Source organism: Sinohyriopsis cumingii, chromosome 3, assembly GCF_028554795.1.
Source record: "Sinohyriopsis cumingii isolate HCF-2022 chromosome 3, ASM2855479v2, whole genome shotgun sequence".
NCBI lineage: Eukaryota > Metazoa > Mollusca > Bivalvia > Unionida > Unionidae > Sinohyriopsis > Sinohyriopsis cumingii.
The window spans coordinates 125,336,463-125,357,581 of NC_142963.1; the positions used below are offsets into that span (position 1 = coordinate 125,336,463).

The 21,119-nt window shown below is 34.4% G+C and overlaps 1 protein-coding gene across 8 annotated transcripts in view; it reads left to right on the forward strand.

The window, feature by feature from the left end:
* Positions 1-21,119, forward strand: part of LOC149803782 (uncharacterized) — a 99,714-nt gene that overhangs the window by 51,224 nt on the left and 27,371 nt on the right. For 7 of the 8 annotated variants that reach the window (XR_016420253.1, XM_089953574.1, XM_089953571.1 and 4 more), the window contains 5 exons: positions 2,915-3,056; positions 3,412-3,468; positions 4,358-4,470; positions 8,040-10,874; positions 14,396-14,510. Coding sequence is in view for 7 of the 8 variants with exons in the window: in XM_089953574.1 (XP_089809700.1) it covers positions 2,915-3,056; positions 3,412-3,468; positions 4,358-4,470; positions 8,040-10,874; positions 14,396-14,510 (3,262 nt within the window). In the remaining variant the exon portion in view is untranslated. The remainder of the gene's footprint in view (positions 1-2,914; positions 3,057-3,411; positions 3,469-4,357; positions 4,471-8,039; positions 10,875-14,395; positions 14,511-21,119) is intronic. The other variant, XM_089953575.1, reaches the window with a different exon arrangement.

Below are 21,119 nucleotides of genomic sequence, written 5' to 3' on the forward strand. Positions count from 1 at the left end.
CAAATCTGTTATTACTACTCCTTCTAAACTACTTGGAGGAATACCATATTTTATACATGCATCCATCCCAAGGACTAGTTAATCATAAATGAAAATTGTGCTGCTCAGGCATATAGCATTTCAGCCATAGCATCCAGCTTGAAAATCTTCTCCTGAAAATCAAAATAGGATTTTCACTACAAGACTTTTTATGATGTGTAGTTGGTCTGAAATGACAATGTTGTCACTCTAATTCAATACAGCTGCCATGACAGCCATTTTGCAAAATCTTGTTATTGCTACTGCACCTGAATGGATGGTCATTTCAGAATGGGGTTTACACTGTCGACTTTTAAAGATGTCTCGTTAGACATAAATGAAAATAGGGCCAATGTAATGTCCAAGATGGCTGCCATAGCATCCATATTGACAGTCATGTTATCACTACACCTCCAAAACAAAATACCATATCAGCATAAGGTTTCATCAGAAGATTTCTTATGATTCTTTGTGATCTTAAATATTATACCAATCTTATATCCAATATGAACACCACAGTGGCCATCTAAAAAATCTTATTGATACTCTTGCTTGAAAGTCATATCAACATTGGGTTTTCAGCAGAAGACTTGTGATGTCTAGTTGGTACTAAATGAAAATGGTGCCTAAACTAACATCCAGTATGGCCACCATGGCAGCCATCTTGAAAATCTTGTTATTGCTAGTCCTTCTGAATGGAATGCTATATTGACACAAAACAAATGGTAATACCTAGTTTCATCAGAATGAAAATGGTACTGATGTGACCTCAAGTATGGCTTCCACAACACGGAGTTTTTATAGTGTGATCTAAATGAAAATGCTAATCTTGCATCTAGTATGCCATAGTAGTTAAATTTGAAACTCTTTTCACTCAAGAATATCAGAGATGGTTTAAACACTAAGTGATTAAAAAGAAGAAATGGTCTTTTCTGAAATTCCTCGAAATTCTTACAGTCAGTAGAGCGTCAATCCCTTCTATGGACTCTTTTTTTTAAAGGATTATATTCCTTGTGGAAGTTGAAGAAAAAGGATCAGTAATGAGAAAATGTGAGTAAATCGCATCTTGCAATCAGAATGATAAGGCATTGTGGCTTTGGTGGTTAGCATGCTGGACTCACAGAAGGGCATGGGTTTGAATCACACCAATAGATTAGCCTGGGTCATCTAATGATGTGTGTATTTTTGGGCAGGAACGTTCCCTGAGCACCAAATAACCTCCATTTGTTTCATTTCTGTAGAGCACCAAATCATAAACCGAATCCATTAAATATGAACTTTATGATTGATTATAATGAGACAGAATATCCATTATATGCTTTTGGATCCTAGAATAGAATAAATAAGTCTTATGTCAAAGCACACACTACTGTTGCATTTGGGTAATGAAAATCTATTCGATCATGCCTAATATGATTTAAGCTGTGTCCACTTAAAATTAAATCATTAATTTGATTAATGAGATATAGTTGATGTAATTAAATGATTAAATTGATGGTGTTAGTACATTTATTATATATGTGGGAAGTATTTACTGGATAATTCTGATCTATGTTATAATTTCATGAGGTGAAAAACAATTGTTAAAAACAATTTTGTTAAAAACAATTCACCAGTGAATAATTTGATCACATGTTTACTGTCAGAGGTATCGATATTTTTCTTGTGGATTTAAATGTGAGAAGGGTTTATGTATATCATTGTTATCAGTGAAGAAATGTCATAACTGTGTGCTTTTATATTTCATCCATTGAGACCACAGATCATTCATTTTATGGTACCATTATGGTTGGTACAGTGTACCCATTCACATGTGTGTGATCAGTCTACACAAATTTTGTTTTTCTTAACAATATAAAAAAGAGGTGTGAATATGTTTCTGATGACATGTATTATTAATAGAATTATACATGTAACATTGTGGTTGTTTAGAATCAATAATTCAGTTGTGTGCAAGATCAAGGAACTCACTTATTCACTGCACTTATTTCTTCCATTGTCTTAGGCACTCATCAACACTTCAGTGTAATTACAGAGCAAAGATATATGATCCTGTTAAGTGTTATATTGTTAGTCAGATACCATATATACTCGCTTATAAGTCAAGTCCAACTGCAAACTGTTTTTGCTACTGAAATGGTCTTCTCTTAAATTCCTGAAAATTAATTTTGTCCAGTTGAGTGTCAGTCCCTTTGAGGGATTCTTGTTTATGGACACTCTTCCGCTGTCAGTTACAGATATATAGGTATTAGAGAACCAGATTAATCCATGGTGAAAGACCACTCCAGTGGCCTAGAGGTTAGAGCATCTGCCTTGGATGCTGGAGGTCGCAGGTTTGAACCCCAGCCAAGTCATACCAAAGACTTGTAAAAATGGTACTAACAGTTGCCTTGCTAGGCGCTCAGCATTAACAGGTTAGTGCTAAGACTGGTCGGCCAGTGTCAGGATAATGTGACTGGGTGTGACATGATACTACATGTCTGCAGCATGATGCCCCAGTGCTAGACATCGTAGCAATATGACTGAAAAATTGTTAAAGCTACGTTAAAATCTGAATCACACACACATGCCATGGTGCTTCTTACAATAAAAGTACATGGTCAGTAAGATGATATAAGATTCAGCTAATAATAGTAAGTAGAACCTTTTATTCAGTAAAATCTTCATGTACTTAGGCTGCATACAATGACCCACCCACTTGCCCATTTGGCTACAACTCCCTTCCCAACAAAAGTGAAAAATCTACCACCATTGTCGAAAAGTTGGCAGATATGTAATTTTCCCTATGGTACTGCTGGTCCAGAGGGCCAGAGGGGTGGCAGTCATCTGAATAGTTTATGAAATCATATTTATTCATACAGCATTTTGGCTTCACATTTAAATAATTGAATTTTAGGCATTTGAGCTGGCTGAGCGAGAGTTGAATATTCCGGCGTTTCTAGAGGCTGATGACATGGTGGCCATACGAGTTCCAGACCGCTTGAGTATTATCACTTACGTCTCCCAGTACTATAACACCTTGCATGACAAGCCACAGTGTAAGTTACAGTGCAGTAGTCTTTAGCTTATGACATTCCATTTTAATTAATTTTATGCTCAGATGTTGTAATGTAAATCAGTCTGTTGACTGTAGGGCTGAAATGGTACACTGTGCCATGTATCAGTACAATACATTATTGATACTTATGTTAACTTGATGGTCTTTCCATCTTTAGAACATCAGTCAGTGGTAGATGGTCCCTTTTATGTGATTTATTAGTTGTAGTTCCAGTATGCAGATTGCAGACAGACATATACTTAAACATATTTATATAACATTCTCATCCATGACAACAAAAATACTTTCAAAGAGACTACTTGTTAGTTGTCAGTGATTTGTATTCAACATTTTAGGCTGTATAAGGCTGTTCCATCTGATCAGAGGTAGGACTCACTTTAGCCACCAGACAGGTATCTTGATCCGAATATCTTTATTTCTTAGTTTAATTCAGTTTATCTTAACCCCAAGGATATATAATAATTTTGTAGTACATGATCCCAAAGGCATAAATTGTTTGAGAAAAGTAATGAAAATTGCATTGTACTTTTAAATTGAGTTTAGTTTAATTTGGCTTGGTATTCTGCCTCTTCAACATTTGCTGAAAGTATCATTTTGTATTGATTTTGTACCACTTTTGTGACAATATGTGTATCATTACAGCATTAATATGGCAGTGAATCGTTTCACCCCTGGTAGAGTGTGATTATATTGGACCAATTTATTTTACGCTGTATAATGAAGAATTAGTTTTCATTTGTAGACATTACATCTGAGTGTCCAGTTTGCACTATATGTTCTTCTTAAAATATGTCATGGGTGTCTCTTGTAACGTTTTCAACCCATATATAGTGTTAGAGTGATGGTAATGATTGTGGAATTCATTTTAATCCCCACATTGCAGTGTTACACTTTTGACAGGTGGATTCCGGGGTGGAGTGATGGTGATTGATGTGGAATTGATTTTGATCTCCTTATTCCATTTGAATTGCACACTTTCGAGTCAAACTCACAAATCTTAGCCATTTGAAGGAAGAATGAACGACCACCCATTGAAAAATGGTACCCAGTAGCAAAAAATCTTGGATCTGTCTCTTCATAGATATTTTGTATCTATTTAAACTGGCTTTGAGAATATGTAGAGTATATGGAATGAGCAGACAGCTTGAATGAAAACTTTTAAGTATCATTTGTAATCATGTGATACAACTTGTACAACTCAGGAAGTTCAGTATATTTTTTAATAAAATGTTATACCACTTTTGTTTGATCTTTTAACCTAGTTTTGTATTTGTGTTTCAGTAGGTGGCCCTGGGGTCAGGAAAGCCATTACTCCTGGGGGTGGGGCAGTCAGGAAACCAGGGGATGTTTCCAGTCCACTGGTGGTCTCGAAAACTGTAGCTCCCAGTACACCAGTAAGTACAGTGGTTCCTCTCTCTAAAGTTCCTCTGTAATGCACATTTTCTCATATTACATGGCTATGGTAATGCTGTGGCATTGAACCTACCTCATTGTAAGACTACCTCATTAATAAGGCAGTACACTTTTATAGCTCCCCTCAATCGTGTCGTAGTGAGAACATATGCAGTTAATATTGGATTAGGGTGTGAAATGTGACTAACCAATCTAATATTTATTATCATGAAACCAGAAGCACATTTATTTTGTTAGGTCTAATTGACAATATGAAAACTAAGTGCTCCAAACTTTTCTTTCCACTCCATAGTTTTACTTCATGTATGAATTTGCTTTCATAAGCTTACATTTTTCACTGATCCAGGTGAGTGATATCGGTCCCATTTGGGCCTCTTGTTTGGTGCTGTTAAGTTGGAATCATGAAAGTTGTGAATTGGATGCATCTGTGTTAGCACTACACCATTACAACCAAAAATGTCTGTGTGACCTACATTGTATGTTTGATTAACATATGCTAATTGTATGATCATGTTACACTCAGAGATTTTGTCCATGCTATATAGTTCTTTCTGACTAGTACAGTTCAGAGTAGGAGTGAAACGTTGGGAACTTTCAATAACTATACATTGTACATTGTGATAGGTTACCTTCTGCATATTAACTGTACATGTGAATGTTGTATAGAAATTAGAAGAGTGAACTGCATGCATTGCATGCCAGGTCTAAGCTGTAGTGACTAATCATGGTAGCTACAGATGTTTGAACTATGCTTCTAACATTGGTTATACTGAGTGCCACTACAAGGTTTGCTCAAAGCTCATAACATTCCCCTTGTAAAATCTGACTTTCAGGGTTGGACAATGATATTATCTTCAGAGGCAGTTTCTAGGAATAAGAATTTAAAAAAGAAAGAAAATCAACATTAATTCTGTCAACTCACTGTAGTGATAATAGTTATCATGTTTTGTTGTCAACTAACTATAGTACTTCTGTTTCATTATCATAGAAAAGAATGTTGTTTTATCATTTTATGTCATTGATGCCCTGTCACAGCGGCCAGCATTTATTTGTCATTATCACTATAGTGTGAATCAGTTTTCTGCATGATAATTAATGCTTATAGTGGAGTCTAATAAAAGCATTGTAGAGGCGAACTATGTAATTGTCAACAACACACTGATATCTAACTCTGTTGGTCATAGATCATAAGATTTTGTGGGAAGGCCTGTAGTCTGTCCTCCGTTCACAGTTGTTTGTTTGTTGGCACAAATTTGTTATCGCTACTTCTCCTTATTACTTCAAGGAAATTTTATGAAACTCTACACACACATTCATCCCATGGTCTAGTTGGTCCTAATTGATAATGGTGCCACTTAGACATCCAGTATGACTACCAGAATAGCCATCTTGAAGATCTCATTATTGGTAGTCATACTGAATTGAAAATCATATTGACACAAGGTTTTCACTACAAGACTTCTTATTTATTATTGGTCCTAAATGAACATGGTGCTGCTCAGACATCTGGTACAGCGACAACAACAATCATCCTGAAAATCTTGTTATAACTATTCCTCCTGCATGGAAAGTGATATAGACATAGAATATTCACCACAGTATTTATGACGTTCAGTTGGGCCTAAATGCAAATGGTACTGTTCAGACATTACATTGTAGCTGCCACATTGGCATACTGCCATTTAATGGTCCTGAATAAATGATCATATGAACATGTGGTTTTCACTTAAAGATGTTTTATGATGTCTACCTGGTCCTAAATGAAAATGGTGCCAGTCTGACATTCAGTATGGTTACAATGGCAGCCATCTTGAAAATCTTGTTATCACTTCTTCTTATAATTTAAAGTCATGTAGACTAGAAGACTTCTTTGATTTTTGGTTGGCCCTGAAATGAAATGGTGCCAATCTGAGTGCCAATAATAGTTACCATGGTGGCCATTTTGAAATACTTGCTACTGATAATCCTTCTAGACAGATGACCACATTAGTATTGTAGTTTCACCAAAAGACTTATTATGATATCAGGTTGGTCCTAAATAAAAATCATGTTCTGACATCCATCTTGAAAATCTTGCTATTGCTGCTCCTTAATGGAAACCATATGAGCCTGTTAACATGTCTAGTTGGTCCTAAATGAAAATGATGACAATCTGGCATCCAGTATGGCCACTTTCTTGGCCCATTTAAAAACCTTGTTACAGCTTTACTACCTACAGGGATGGCTATATGAACATGATGGATTATATCGTCATGAAGTTTTCACCATGGACTTCTTATGTATAGTTGGTCCTTCATAAACAAGGTGCCGATCTTTTATTCAAAATGGCTGCCACAGTAGCCATTTGAAGTGCAGAAGCATCAAAACATGAGACAGGAAGGCAATTAAATGTACAAAATCATAATGGTAATGTCAGAATCATAATGGTAATGCTAGAGTCATAATGGTAATGCTAGAGTCATAATGGTAATGCTAGAGTCATAATGGTAATGCCAGAATCATTAACAGAGATGTATATATAGGAACTATCCGTCAGATCACTGAAAAAAATACCCAAACTCAGAAAACCAGTCTATGATTTGGGGGAAATTGTTTTATAGCATCTGAACATTGTTACAACCAAAATGGCTGGCACTACCCTCTTACAACAATATTGAAGATTTTCCTAAATCTTAGCAAAATACACACAAAAGAAAAGTACAGCCATCTATAATTGTTAGTTAAACCTAATCAGTGAGCAATAACAACAACAGAACAATAATGTAGTCCATACCTGACTCACCTTGATGCAAAAAAATATTGGTGGGAAATCTTGCAAGGCTACTTGTCCTCGCAATTTTGTGGTGACATCCATTTCATAACAATGGGAGTTAGTGATCTTCCATTCTTGTACCAAGTTACAAGCATGCTATAGAGAAAGCCATTCAAGCTTTCAAATGATGAGGAAGCCTCATTCTGAAAACCTGTGATCTGGATGTTTCTTTCTCTCTTATATATGTAAAATATTATAGTTAGATATTGCATTTTTTATACAAATCAGAGCTTGAAATTTTTTTCCTCTGTCTCTATCAATCTCCCCCTCTCATATATATATATATATATATATATATATATATATATATATATATATATATATATATATATATATATATATATACATACAAGATATTTTGGAGACTAGAAAAGAAAATGGAGTATGGTTTCTTGGCTTTTCTTTTTGGACATTAGAGTGTGACTCCCTTTGAGGAATCTCTTTTTCTCTTGTACCTCTGTTAAAATGTAGCATTTATTACACATACTTGTACCTGTCTTTGCTATGCTAACCAACAGATGGTCGACTTTTGAAATTTTGTGAGCCACTTGACCTACTGAAAGAGAAACCTCAATTCAACAATGGCTTGATCCACCTTAAGCAACTTTCATTTGTATCTGGACTGTTCAGTTTGATTTTTGGATAATTGTTAGAAATATTTTTTCACTTGCTGTGATGAGAGATTAATGTTAGCTCATTGAAATTTTAGATCTTTTATATTTTTTATTTTTGTAACAGGTCCAGATAGAGAGGAAAGAGACACTAGGTGACAAGTGTATTATTTGTAAGGAAAAAGTTTATCTGTTGGAACGTCACATTGAAAATGGAAAATTGTACCATCGTACATGCTTCAGAAACAGTGAGTTATCACCGACAAATAAAGTGTTCAAAAGACTATCGTCAGAAGATAAATTCGATGTTCAAAGTAAATCTAGAAAAATTGATGATAATCAAAGAAAGGAAGAAAATAGGACTTCTGATAAGAAAGAACCAGAATTAAGTTACTGGGAACGTCGTGCACTAGCAAAATCCAAAGAACATTTAACTGATTCTAAAAAGTCGGACCCTGTACCAGAAGGAAAAGTTGTTAATGTAACCCCTGCTGGGAAATCAAATAATCCTATTGATCTGAAAATCAAAGATCAACAAATTCAGATTTCCAAAGATCGTGTGACTGATTCTAAAAGGTTTGACCCTTTACCAGAAGGAAAAGTTGTTGATTTAACTTCTACTGGGAAATCTAATCATCTTAACGATCTAAAAAGTGATTCAAAGGTTCTGTCATCTTTGCCAACAATGCCAGTATCTAATCCTAAAATTTTATCTAAAACTGAGGAAGTCTCTTTTAAAACAGAAAATGGTAAAGGTGGCAGTAAATCAGAAAGTCTTGCTGACAAATTTAATGAATTAAGTAAAAGAAATTTAAAAAGTCTTCAGGACAGTGGAAATTTGGGATTGAAAACTGGAATGAACAAAGAACAAATGAAATGTACACCATCTACGATTATATTGGAAGATGGAAAAAGTAAAGGAAGAAATCAGTCAAAAGAGGAACAAAAGTTCCATCCAGTGCCCAAACCAAGGCAAAATTTGAACAAAGATAATCGAAACTTACTAGATCTTGAAAAAATGGATACTTCTGAACCACTTGTCATGGGAAAGAGTAAATCCAGGCCAGCAGAATTGTCTGGACTTAAGCAAGACAAAGACAGTTTATCCACAGTTACAGCTGAAAAGGGATTTCATGACAGACCAAAGACTCCACCACATCATAAGGCTGGACTTAAGTTGAAAAAGTTGTCCCCTAGTCAAAGCAGTATGGATTCTCCCCTAGAATCTCCACCCCCTTTACCTTCCACTGTACCACCACCTTTACTAGCAACTACCCCTTCTGATATTTCTCCAATGTCCCCTGTTATGTCCCCTTTAGCCTCTCCACAGGGAAGACACGTTTCAGACTTGCATTCCAAGAAAGATGAGCAGAAGTTGTCTCCAATAAGTACAAACAGAACCATTCAGTTCGGTAAAGAAAGGACACCAAGCCCAATGGAAATTGATATTAACATAACCACTCCAGAGAGCTCTGACAATGTTGCAATGCTAGTAATACATAATAGACCCATACATGATTCAGAAGAAGACAAAGCTGTGTTTGGTGGCTTGATGAAAAGTTTAGCAGATGTTCGCAAGAGTCATGAAGTAGAGAAAGTAAAAGACAATTCTAGTAAGCCTGAATTGGACATATTTAAAAAAAATGCAGAGAAGCCTGATGCATCAAAATCTAATCTCATTTCTGTTTATCAGTCAGATGTTGCTGGTCAAGATTTGAAAGGCAAGTTTCCAGTTAAAAGCAAAGAACCTAGCAAGAGTTCTGATCAGTTGTCTCCGGCCAGTACACAGGAAAATCAGACAAAGTTTGGGAAAAGTAAAGGTGAAGGTCTAAAGGATACAGAAAAAGAGAAAACAAAATCAAAGCTACCTGTGGAAAAGGTAGAATTTATTTCAGGTAAAACAGACATGTCTTCAGACCAAAATAAATTCATTGGTACAAAAAGTTCAGACTCAAAAGCTGATGATAAGAAAACTGGAAAGTTTCACGTGGAAAATAAGGATGCATTTAAGCATGTAGATTTAAAGAGCAAAGAAACAAGTAGTAATGTAGGTAAAACTAACAAACAGCCTCTAGGGACAAAAGAAACAAGTAGTAATGTAGATAAAACTAACAAACAGCCTCTAGGGACAAAAGAAACGAGCGATCTAGATAGACACAAAGGTGCTATAAAAGCAAACCAGACAGAACGGGTTACAAGTCAAGACACAAGTTATATTCCAAGTTCGAAAGTGGATTTAGAAAAGAAAAAAGCTGAGAGGCCAAAATCTGCAGACCTGTTGTCTCAAACTAACATGACACAAAAAACAGAATGGCAGATTGAAGCAGAAAAAAGGAAATCAGCAAGAATAGGGGGCTTTATAGATCCAGAAAAGGCAAGGATAGATAACAAATCAAATAGTAATGACAAAAATATATCAAACAACAAGGATAAAGTCACTAGGAAGGATCATGCTGCTCCCCCAGTTCCTCTGTCACCTCGCAGAAAAGGGGGATATGAAGACTCTGAGAAAGCTGCATTAGACAAAAACAAATCAAACAATAGTAATAAAAATGCATTAGATGACAATGATGAAGTCAATAAGATGGAACATGTACCTCCATTGAGACCTTCATCACCTCCCAAAGTAGGAAACATTAGAGGGTTGCCTGGTCTCCCAAAAGCAAATGACCAGAATAAAAATGCTGTAACCAACACTAAGGTAAAAACAGGTGATAAATCTGATACTGACAGACCTCATCCTGAGGTCAAGAAAAGAATTCTGCCTCAGCCACCTCAGCAGCCACAAGAGGGGAAGTCTTCACCAAGACTGAAGAAGATCACTGTGAACTCAAAGTTTTTATTTGATGAGTCTGACGAGTTGACCTCTGCTGTGCCCCCAGTCAAACCTCCCAGGTCACAAGCTGTGTCTGATGAGAAGAAAATACCACTTCCTAGCCGTCCTCCACCACCCAAGAAAGAGGTAATGCACATTCTTTATCCATGATTTTATCATTATTTCATAACATGCATTCAAAAATTAGAAGCTGCTTTTAGGATCTGCTCCTGGAGAGTTTAAATTGAATTTGTCTAACTTTTATTATTCTTGGTGTTAACTAAGGTCATTTTACCAAGACGTTTCATGTGGGGAAGATGTTCAGTGAAAATAAAATTAATTAATAATGATGATCTGTAAATTATTTTCAAAGAACAACAACGTTGAGTAGATGATCTAGGCAATTCAATTCAGACTTGTTCTAGTCCTAAAATCTATGCACCCTATGCAAGACAATAATCGGATTTGGATGGCTGCTTCTTTATCTTAAATGATGACAGGATTTCAATAAAGTATCATTTTATTTGAGAACTACATTTTTATCACAGTTACCATGTTTTTACCATAACATTTATTATAGAATATGCAAAATTCTGTGAAAATTGTATGGCACAATAAATAAGAGTCAAATAAATTATATTCATCTTCTGGTAACAAAGCTTTGACCTGTGTATGAAGATCATGAATAGTGTATATTCTACTGTATGTAAAAATCTTGAATTGAGTTTATTCTCCTTGTGTGTAAACATCATAAATAGGGTATAAAAAATGATGCAGTTTATTCTCCTGTATGTAAAGACCATGCATCAAATTTATTCTCCTTGTATTAGAAATACCATGAATAGAGTTTATTCCTTACGTATGTCGTCATGATGCAAACCCATTGAGAGACTAACACACAGTCTTCATCTTGTCCATAAGTACATATATCCATCAATCACACCTTGGTTATATATTTTGTTTTGGTAATTTCAAGCACTGTAGTGGGGGGACACACTGTTCCATGAACACATTTTTTTAAAAATATTTTTTTTTACATACTCTTTGAGTACTAGTACATCCAAATATGGATTTTAAAAAATACTCTTTGACTACTATGACAGCTTGTTATGGGCTTTTATTTTGTTACTGATGGGCTACTAATACTGCTGGTTAAGGGTTGTTATTTTGTCACTCTTTGACTACTAGTACAGCTGGTTAAGGGCTGTTATTTTGATACTCTTTGACTACTAGTACATCTGGTTTGACTACTAGTACATCTGGTTTGACTACTAGTACATCTGGTTATGGGCTTTTATTTTGATGCTCTTTGACTACTACTACTACTGCTAGTTATGGGCTGTTATTTTGATACTCTTTGACTACTAGTAGAGCTGATTATGGGCTGTTGTTCTAATACTCTTTGACTACTAGTACAGCTGGTTATGGGCTATTGTTTTGATAATCTTTGACTACCAGTACAGCTGGTTATGTGTTGTTGTTTTGATATTCTTTGACTACTAGGACAGCTGGCTATGGGTTTTTGTTTCAATACTCCTAGACTATTAGTACAGCTGGTTATGGGCTTTTAAAAAATACCCTTTGACTACTAGTACAGCTGGTTATGGGCTGTTTTGATACTCTTTGACTAGTACTGCTGGTTATGGGCTGTTAGTTTGATACTCTTTGATTACTAGTACAGCTTGTTGTGAGCTGTTTTTATGCTCTGACAACTAGTACAGCTGGTTATGGACTGTTATTTTGATACTTGTTAATTACTAGTACAGCTGTTCATGGATGATTATTTTGATACTCTTTGAGTATTTGTACAGCTGATTTTTTTTACTTTTTATAAAGCATTGGGAGAATCCAAAAGTAATAGGACATTTTGTGGTATAACACTATTAGTATGTTTTTGGTAATTAACATTGAAATAAGGATAACCATTAATTTGGGTAATATCAATAGTTTCATGACATCAAATTTGCACAAAGTTTTCAAATTCTACTTTGATTATTAATGCATTGTATTTAAACAAAAGGGGATTGGGAAATGGCATGAAAATCAAGGCAAGGCAAAGTGGATTGGCTTTTCTTGATGGATGTGCTTAAGTGAAATGACAGGCTTTTTCAGAAGAACCCTATGTATGGGTAAATTGTACTTATTTGTAGACTTCAATCTTAAGCTATTTTTATTTTATCGCAGTCAGAAAATAAGTATCTAAATATTCAGTGTTTTTCAGTCCCTGTGCACATGCCTAAATTTTAAAATTGGATTTCCTTTGCACATGTATAGGTATGTATGGTGGGATGTAGGACTACACCATTTGCAACATGTATTTCGGGCTTGTATATTATTATGTATTAGGAATTTGGGTGCAAAAAATCTGATGCAACAGAAGCATATGACCTTTGAGCTCATACTTACTTTGTTGTTTTATAGAGAATTCAGGTAAATTTTTGTTAGCTTTGATTAAAATTTGTTTACTGCCATCTATATTTTATGAGATAGACTTATCCCAGATTGTAAATGAACATATTCTAAAAGATGTTCAGACAGCAGTTGAGTTACAGAGCTAGGAAGATATCATTCTTGTACCTTGGATCTTAAGGGCAGGGGACACTGTGTCCCCCATCCTCCAGATATGGGGTTGATACAGAATTTTCAAGAAACAAAGGAAAATAACATGTATTATTTAATGCACCATTAGCACTGTAAAAGGAGAATTCATTTTTGATTTGTTTCCACCTTAATTTTATTGTCTTCACAGTACTAATATCTTTTAACTTTATTGTTTTCACTGTACTGTCATCTTTTCCTTGGACACTTACATCAATGTAAAAAACATTTTATAAAGTATTCAACTAACTGAAAAAAATATTAATATGTTTGAATATCTGATTCACCCAAAATGAGCTGCACAACAGAATTTTCCGTTTTGGATCTTGTTCTTGTTTAACTTTAGTGTTCACATATTAGCCATTAGCATTTATTATAATTTCCATTTTTTTCTGAATTTTCATTTCAAAATAACAATCATTTAAGTAAATGAAAGATTGTGTATTTGAATTAATGTAGTTCTTTTTTGCTATTATTTCAACTTCAAAATAAACTAACTCTTTGTTGTTGTAGGCGTACCTTCAATCTTGAAAATATATTGCACTAGCTTCAGTCAAATACCTGACATTGTAAGTCAGTAGACTAATGCAGACCTTGAATATGTTAAATGCAAAATATGTTGCTTAAAACAGTTATTAATTAACTGCCATTTTATGGTTTTTATGACCTTGGGGGGACTTTGACTTCAGTAAACAGACGAACATGGATAGATATACATTAGAAAAAGTGGTATTTTTAATTTGTTCATGTTGTAAGAGCATGCCCAGAGAGTACACAGGGGTCACATGGTACACAGGGTACATAGTGTACACAGGGTATACAGGGGTCAAGATTTGGGAGAAATTGGTCAAACATTTGTGGGAAATCATGATTCTGTACTCAGGATGCAACATTGGATATGGTTTTGTCTGTCTGTCTGTCTGTATATCTGTTTATGTGTTTGCGATTGTATTGAAATAAGGATGTGTAATAAATTTCTCCCGTAGGGTGTAATATACCTTTCAGTAGGTTTAGAAATATTGGCCTCATATTTAAAGCAGTTAATATAAAATTAACTTTATATTTAAAAGCCTGCCAAGAAAAAGATGACACCAGATGAAATCCAGAGGCATTTGGAGGAGATTGACAGGAAATTGACTGGCTTGGAACTGAGGGGCAGAAAATTGGAAGACGCCATTAGAAATGGTATGACACACGTTGGACTGGATTTGTTCATCTTTGCATTATTTACATATTGCAGTCTTAAAATGTTGAAATATCTTGTAATTTTGAAGTATATCTCTTGAATTATATTTGCATGTTTTATTTTTAAATAAAATAGCAGTCATTAAGCAAAATGCTGGGCTGTTACTGACCATACATGGTGCAGGCTTGGCAGTACCAGATGGTATGTTAGGGAAGAAGATATGAATCATTTGTAAATTATTATAATCAATCTTCTGAGAATAAATGTATTGCATGTATTTAGGGATGTAGAGTTTTAAAATATGATTGGTTCATTCAAAATCAAGGCCACCATGCCAGTCTTGAACCATGATATTGGATTGCACAAAGCTGCTGCCACAGGGGCTCATTATCAAGAAAATTAAGACTATCCATAAACGAATAGAGGGCTTTGGTGGTAGGGTACATTGTTACAGGTTGGACCCCCCCCCCATCCCTTCCCTTATTGATGGATACTCTTAATTTTGTTGGCAACAAGACCCAATGGCTGCAGCTATCAGTGTATCACATCTTCAAAATATTCAACTTTTAGTCATGTTGAAAAGGAGAGCAGAAGATTCAGAATTTTCTGCAGCAAAGAAAAAACAAACAGAACTGGAATGACAATTATGCTGTCGTGTTTAGATTTGTGAAACCATTTAGTAAAGGAGAAAACATTGCATTTTTCAAATTGTTTCATCGTGACTTTGCTATTAGGCATAGAAGCGCCCATGACATGAAACAACATGTGAAGCTAATATACATCAGCTTGCTGCTTCATAGTCAATAACACAGCTTGAACTTACAATGTTTATAAATACCAGAGAGAACCTTGACATAATTTGATTGGAAATTTGTTATACTAAATTTCGTTTAGAAAAGAACCTTCTGTTTAAGTTGTTTGTGTTTTTGGTGATTTATTTTGCACGCTTTTTCCAGAGAGTAAAATCACAAAGGTTTACTTATGTGCTAGAACAAAACAGTTAATTAAAAAGAAATCGCACAGAATTCAGATCATCATTGGAATCTGTAATGATTGAAAAACAAGATGTAGAAAAGGCTCCTATCAGCAGCCTGTGTATGGGTGTAAGAGTGTTGCACTCTTGCACCTTCTTAATGGGCACCCGAATGGAACAGACTGCTGATTCAGAAGTTGCAAGAATACAACAAATGCATCTTTGACATTAAATAATTAAGTAACTTACTGTCCTCCTTTACTGATGGTTGTAGATGTTTTAAATATTTACATATGCATTAAAGTTATAAAATTCAGTATTTGTTCCTGACAGTCAGCATCTTTGTTATAAACAGTCAGTATTTTTGTACTGTGAGGTTGGTAGTAATGCTGTTTACAGCATTACTGCATCTCAAATATTTCTTAGAATAATGAAATTGATTGTATGTATTCCTTTTAGTATCACAGCCATATAACAAAAGAAGTTCATTGTGACCTATATTTCATCTAATACTGACTTTTTGGGGGTTAAGTTTTTGCATTTAACTTATGTCCACATGAGTTTTGGCATGCTATACCACGGGTTGAAAATTCACTTGCCCAGATCAAAATGGCAAGTAAAAATTTCTTGCAGTTATGTGAATTTTTCAGTTTAGTCTGGTGAATACAAATGTTTAGTACCTGCCTGACTCACGGTTCAGTCTAGGATTCAAGTTGATGGGGCCATTGGAAAACTAAGATTATTTAAAGGGTCCACCAAGAAGTTGACATGGGCCACTATTTTTTCTCAACTCTTTGCTAGTGGCTACATGAAGAATAGACGATAAATCTACCATATTTATTTAACCAAAAAGACGAGTCAAACTGCTAACAACAAAGATACTGATCTGTCATAGTATAATGTGCCTGCATACCAGAGTCTATGTTCTACGGATTACTTCTAACAAACTATGCAGAACTGGAGCTGCTGGCACATTATCAATGGCAGATCTTGGTCTGTGCAGTTTGCACATGGACTCGTATTATAGTCAAGTATATACCTGAGCCATAACTTGTGCTCAAAATACAAATTATTCATCAAAAACTTATTTCATGCTCAGAGTTAGAATTAATCTTAATTAGTTGTTTAATCCAAACTGAAAATCATATTGATGACGGAGGAATGAATTACAATTTCGTTGACTCTTCTGAGATTAATAATATATCACTGATGGGTTTCAGATAATGAATTATGGGAAACTTTGTCACATTTGTTCCTTGCTCGTAAGTAATAATTATTACAGTATTTGTAACTATTGGGTATATTGTCACATCCGATCTCAGTAATTCAACTATTAAGAAAAGACTCTTTAACTAACCAGTAGGCAGCAGTCTTAGTACTCTTGGCAGCTACCAGTCGATTTTTTATTCTGACATAATGCTATTCATTGCAAAACTAAATTAACTTTGCATGCAAACCTGTGCATTGATATGATAAGCACAGGCTACATGTCTTTTTATTGTACTGGTACGAAAGTTATTTGTATTTTAAGGCAAAGAGTTATCCTTGTTTTGCTTAAAAGAGAGAGTGTATGTTATGCAGTTTCTTTCTTGGTTGTAAACCATCCAGAGGGTTTCCCAAACAGTTTTGTTGGAATTTTTTATTGTAAGATTTTGACAGGGTTACGTTCAGCAGATTCAACACTTTTACCACTATTTTCATTCATATTCAGACTTTTAAATAAGCTTGCTAACTTCACTCCATACAAAACCATTTGGGGTTCTCTTGGCTTCATATTACTGGTCTTGCATATATTGAATAGTTTGCATGGCATATAAAGGGAGTGAAAGGCATACAACGTTTCAGAGTCAGTAACTAGGTAACTTGCTTTCATCATATTGACACACTTTAATCATGTATTATTTCCATTAGCATTAACTATCTCTAACTGGACTGTTGAGAAAAAATGAGAAAAAAACACGTAGTGGCATGGTCAAGTACCAGGAGTATATATTTTATTGCTTGCCACCCTTGAGTAGCATGATTTTTTTGAAGGGACCCGTGTCTCATGTTTTGTAGTGAAAAACTGTGCTCTAGAATAAACCCACTGATTGGGCAAATGGATTTTTTCCCCAAGACTTTTCAAGCTCTGTATATGCATACTGTCCTACTAGAATCATGAAACTTGGTGAATTGAGGCATTTGGTAAGTTCTACATCCTTTTGGAAAGCATTAAAATCCAGACAAATTTTCAGCCTCCAATAAAGTACTTGATAATCCATACAGAAATCATTTATACGAGTTCTGAAAATTTTGTTGCTGTTAAATAATTGGAAAATACTAAGATATTTTTCTTTTTACTGAAGTTATTGCACTTTGGTCTGCAAATGTCATAAAATCTGTCCTTTCTACAAATTAAAAATATCCCTTAAAAAAATGCCAAAGGGAGAAATTTCCTTATTCATAGAATCCATGGGAAAACTAATATCAAATGCCTTGCCTAAACTTTGTAGATGGCTTACATTTGAAGTGAGAAAAACCTGTTGATTTATGGGTTCAAATAATAAGGTCTGAGGACCTTAGAGAAGCAAAGCAGTTGAACAAAATAACTCAAGCTCTGTACCACTAACAATGACGAGACACTGTGGATGTGTTGCATTTGAGTCAAGAAAAGCACCTATAAATTTTGTTACGAGTCAGTAAGATTTCAGGGTTTCTGTAAAACAACTTGCATTCATTATGCTTAACCATCACCAAATTTTGTGCATGATTTGCATTTAAGGCAAGGAAGATGCTTATTGATATTAGAGTCATAAGATCAAGAATCCAACCAATGAAAGAGGGTTTTACATAAGACGAAGAATACTAATACTATTTACCACATGACAGGTTTATAATGTTCTGTTTGCAGTACTTTTGTTCAGCTGATTCACCAATAGCCCTGACATCTTTAAAACAAGGGAGCTTCCATCTATGTTTGTTGAATTTGCTGTACTTATATGAAGTTCAAAAAAACATTCTAAAAGCAGTCTCTTATAGTTGAAATCAAAATTTTGTTCTCAGCAAATGTTCATAAATTTTATTTAATTGATTAACCCAAGCAAGCAATGATCCTCTTCTTCTTCTGTACAAATTTTTTAAATCTCATTTAGAATTCAATCTTTTGTCATCATCCTCATCAGCAGTTTGTTATGAACTTGGCTTGAGGTTTTTTGATTTGTGTATATTTCCTTAACAACTTGATAGATTCTCATCATAATTGCCATGAATCATTATCTAGCTTGGACAACTCATTCTATTACATGCTTACTCACAACTTTTGCCTTGGATACAAGTCATAACAAGTTGATGTGAAGGGTTTTGGTTTCATTTGCTTATTTTATTTCCACCATCATACTTGACATAAGTCATGTACAGTATAATGATATACCCTTTGATATTTAGGGTAAGGTCAGTCAGAGAAAATTTGCATTAAAGTTTTTGTTAAAGTTTTTTCATTCTCTTTTATTTGCTAAAACTCATGATGGAGTTCATTGCACAACATGCTGTCTTAAATTGTTTGATCTGGAGCTCAGTCACACATTTTCTGCCAATGCTCGATTATGGGCTCAAAATACATGCCTGGGCTTTGTTTACATGTTCAGGTTAACGGTAATCTGGATTTGTCTGTGCAGCTTGACAGTAGTTTTTGTATTGTTTATATTGTATCATATTTAGTACAATTTTATTATTTTTTTTCATTAAGACTAATATATTTCTCTACAGATGGCTCAAAGTCCTGACTATCATGAGGTGATTTTATTGGTGTTTTCTGTAAATAGTACACACTTTCACTTGGTGTTGCAACTTTCTGTTTCATAACAGATAACTTATCTCCAAAGAAATTGATTCACTTTTCAAATTTCATTTCATTGTTTAAACGTTGTTTACATTGATAAGCTAAAGTCAAAGTCTAGAAGCTTTTTCAAAACTGGCTTCTGGGGAACAAAGGTACAATAAACACTAGCTGTGATCTTTTTAACAGACTATAAAACAACAAGATGATGTAAGACATCAATGGATTATACTTGTCAAAGAAAGGATTAAGAGAATACAGACATGTACAAAGATGAGGATCAGTGTAACTAAATTTGCACAAACTTTTTAAGTAAGGTTAATTGAAAAGGTAACTAAAGGCCATTTAAAAGGGACTGCATGCAGTATTTAATACAGTTATACAACATACAGATAAATACAAACTTATGTGCAACATACATGCATGCAATAAATCCAGCTTAGTATGTATTTTATAGCCATTCTCACATAAATACTAACATCTAAAATACACTTTATAATTGTACATCCATCCACCCATCCATCCATCCATCCATCCATCCATATGAAAAGTACATTCTTAAATAGCAAGCAAACCAAAAATATTCAGAAATAAAATAGATCACAGCCAACACTAAAAACAGAAAGCTAAATTAAGAGATTAAAACAGAATTTTATAATTGTAAGATGTTTAGAACAACCCAAGCTCCAACAACATGACAGATGACAAAGATAGCCTCATCCATTTGACTTTAAGGGATAAACAACGACACTGTCAATGAAACATTATAGAGAAAATCACTTGATTATGATGAACCAATCATAAATCTTTAAATTTCAATGATTCATAATACTAAAGAGCTTCCAAATTTTACTGCCACACAACAAAAGGATAATTTTCTACAATTACCTTTATATTGTTGTGTAGTTAAAAATCTGTTCATTGTGAGTGATTTTTTTAATTAGATATTATCCTAGATATGTATGAAATAATTCCCTAATCAGTAATGGTTTGTGTTTAACATTGAAAACAAGATTCCAGATTTTTAAATACTCACAGGCATCTGATTGTACTGTTTCACATAATTAATTTACACTTGTGCCCAATAGCAATCTGATTAGAATCAGATCTCCACTGCCCTAAATGAAGATCTGTCATGTTCTGGAGACTTTTGAATTAGCCAATGGAAGTGCAGTTTTAAAAAATCAGAAAGTGAATCAAATCATTCAGAACACATTGATGTACTTTGACCACACTACTCTCAAATGCGAAGATACAAGATTTCATCTGATTGGCTGGTAAAGTTCTGAAATAACATAGGTCACCAGAACGTGACCCCTAAGTAGTTGCTGTCAGATCTTCACATAGGACAGTGGAGATCTGATTTTAATCAGATTGACCCAATAAGGACCTATCTTTTAAAATTAATCATATTATTTTAGTATGGATTAATGACATAAATCAGAATCTTTTGAACTGAAATTATCTGAATTTGTGGATCTTTAGGTGTAAATAAAATAAAATTAAATCTATGTGCATCCATGTGATAGACCTTGTTGATAACACTTTGAGTTTAGCTTCCATAGTCATATTGACAAATTGTAAGTTATCTGAACACAGACAAACACACAAAATGTTCAGTTGTTGGATGAGATTTTGTCTTCATTTCAAATTTAATATTTTATTTCAATATCCAGTTTTCACAAACTGTTTTTGCTAGCCTTGGCATTTAAAATTATTGCACTTTTCTTTTCATACATTAGCAGTTTTGTCTTGCACCTTCATATCTCACCTTTTTTGTGAAAAACATAAGAATTCAATGTTGCCATTAATCCAATGTGG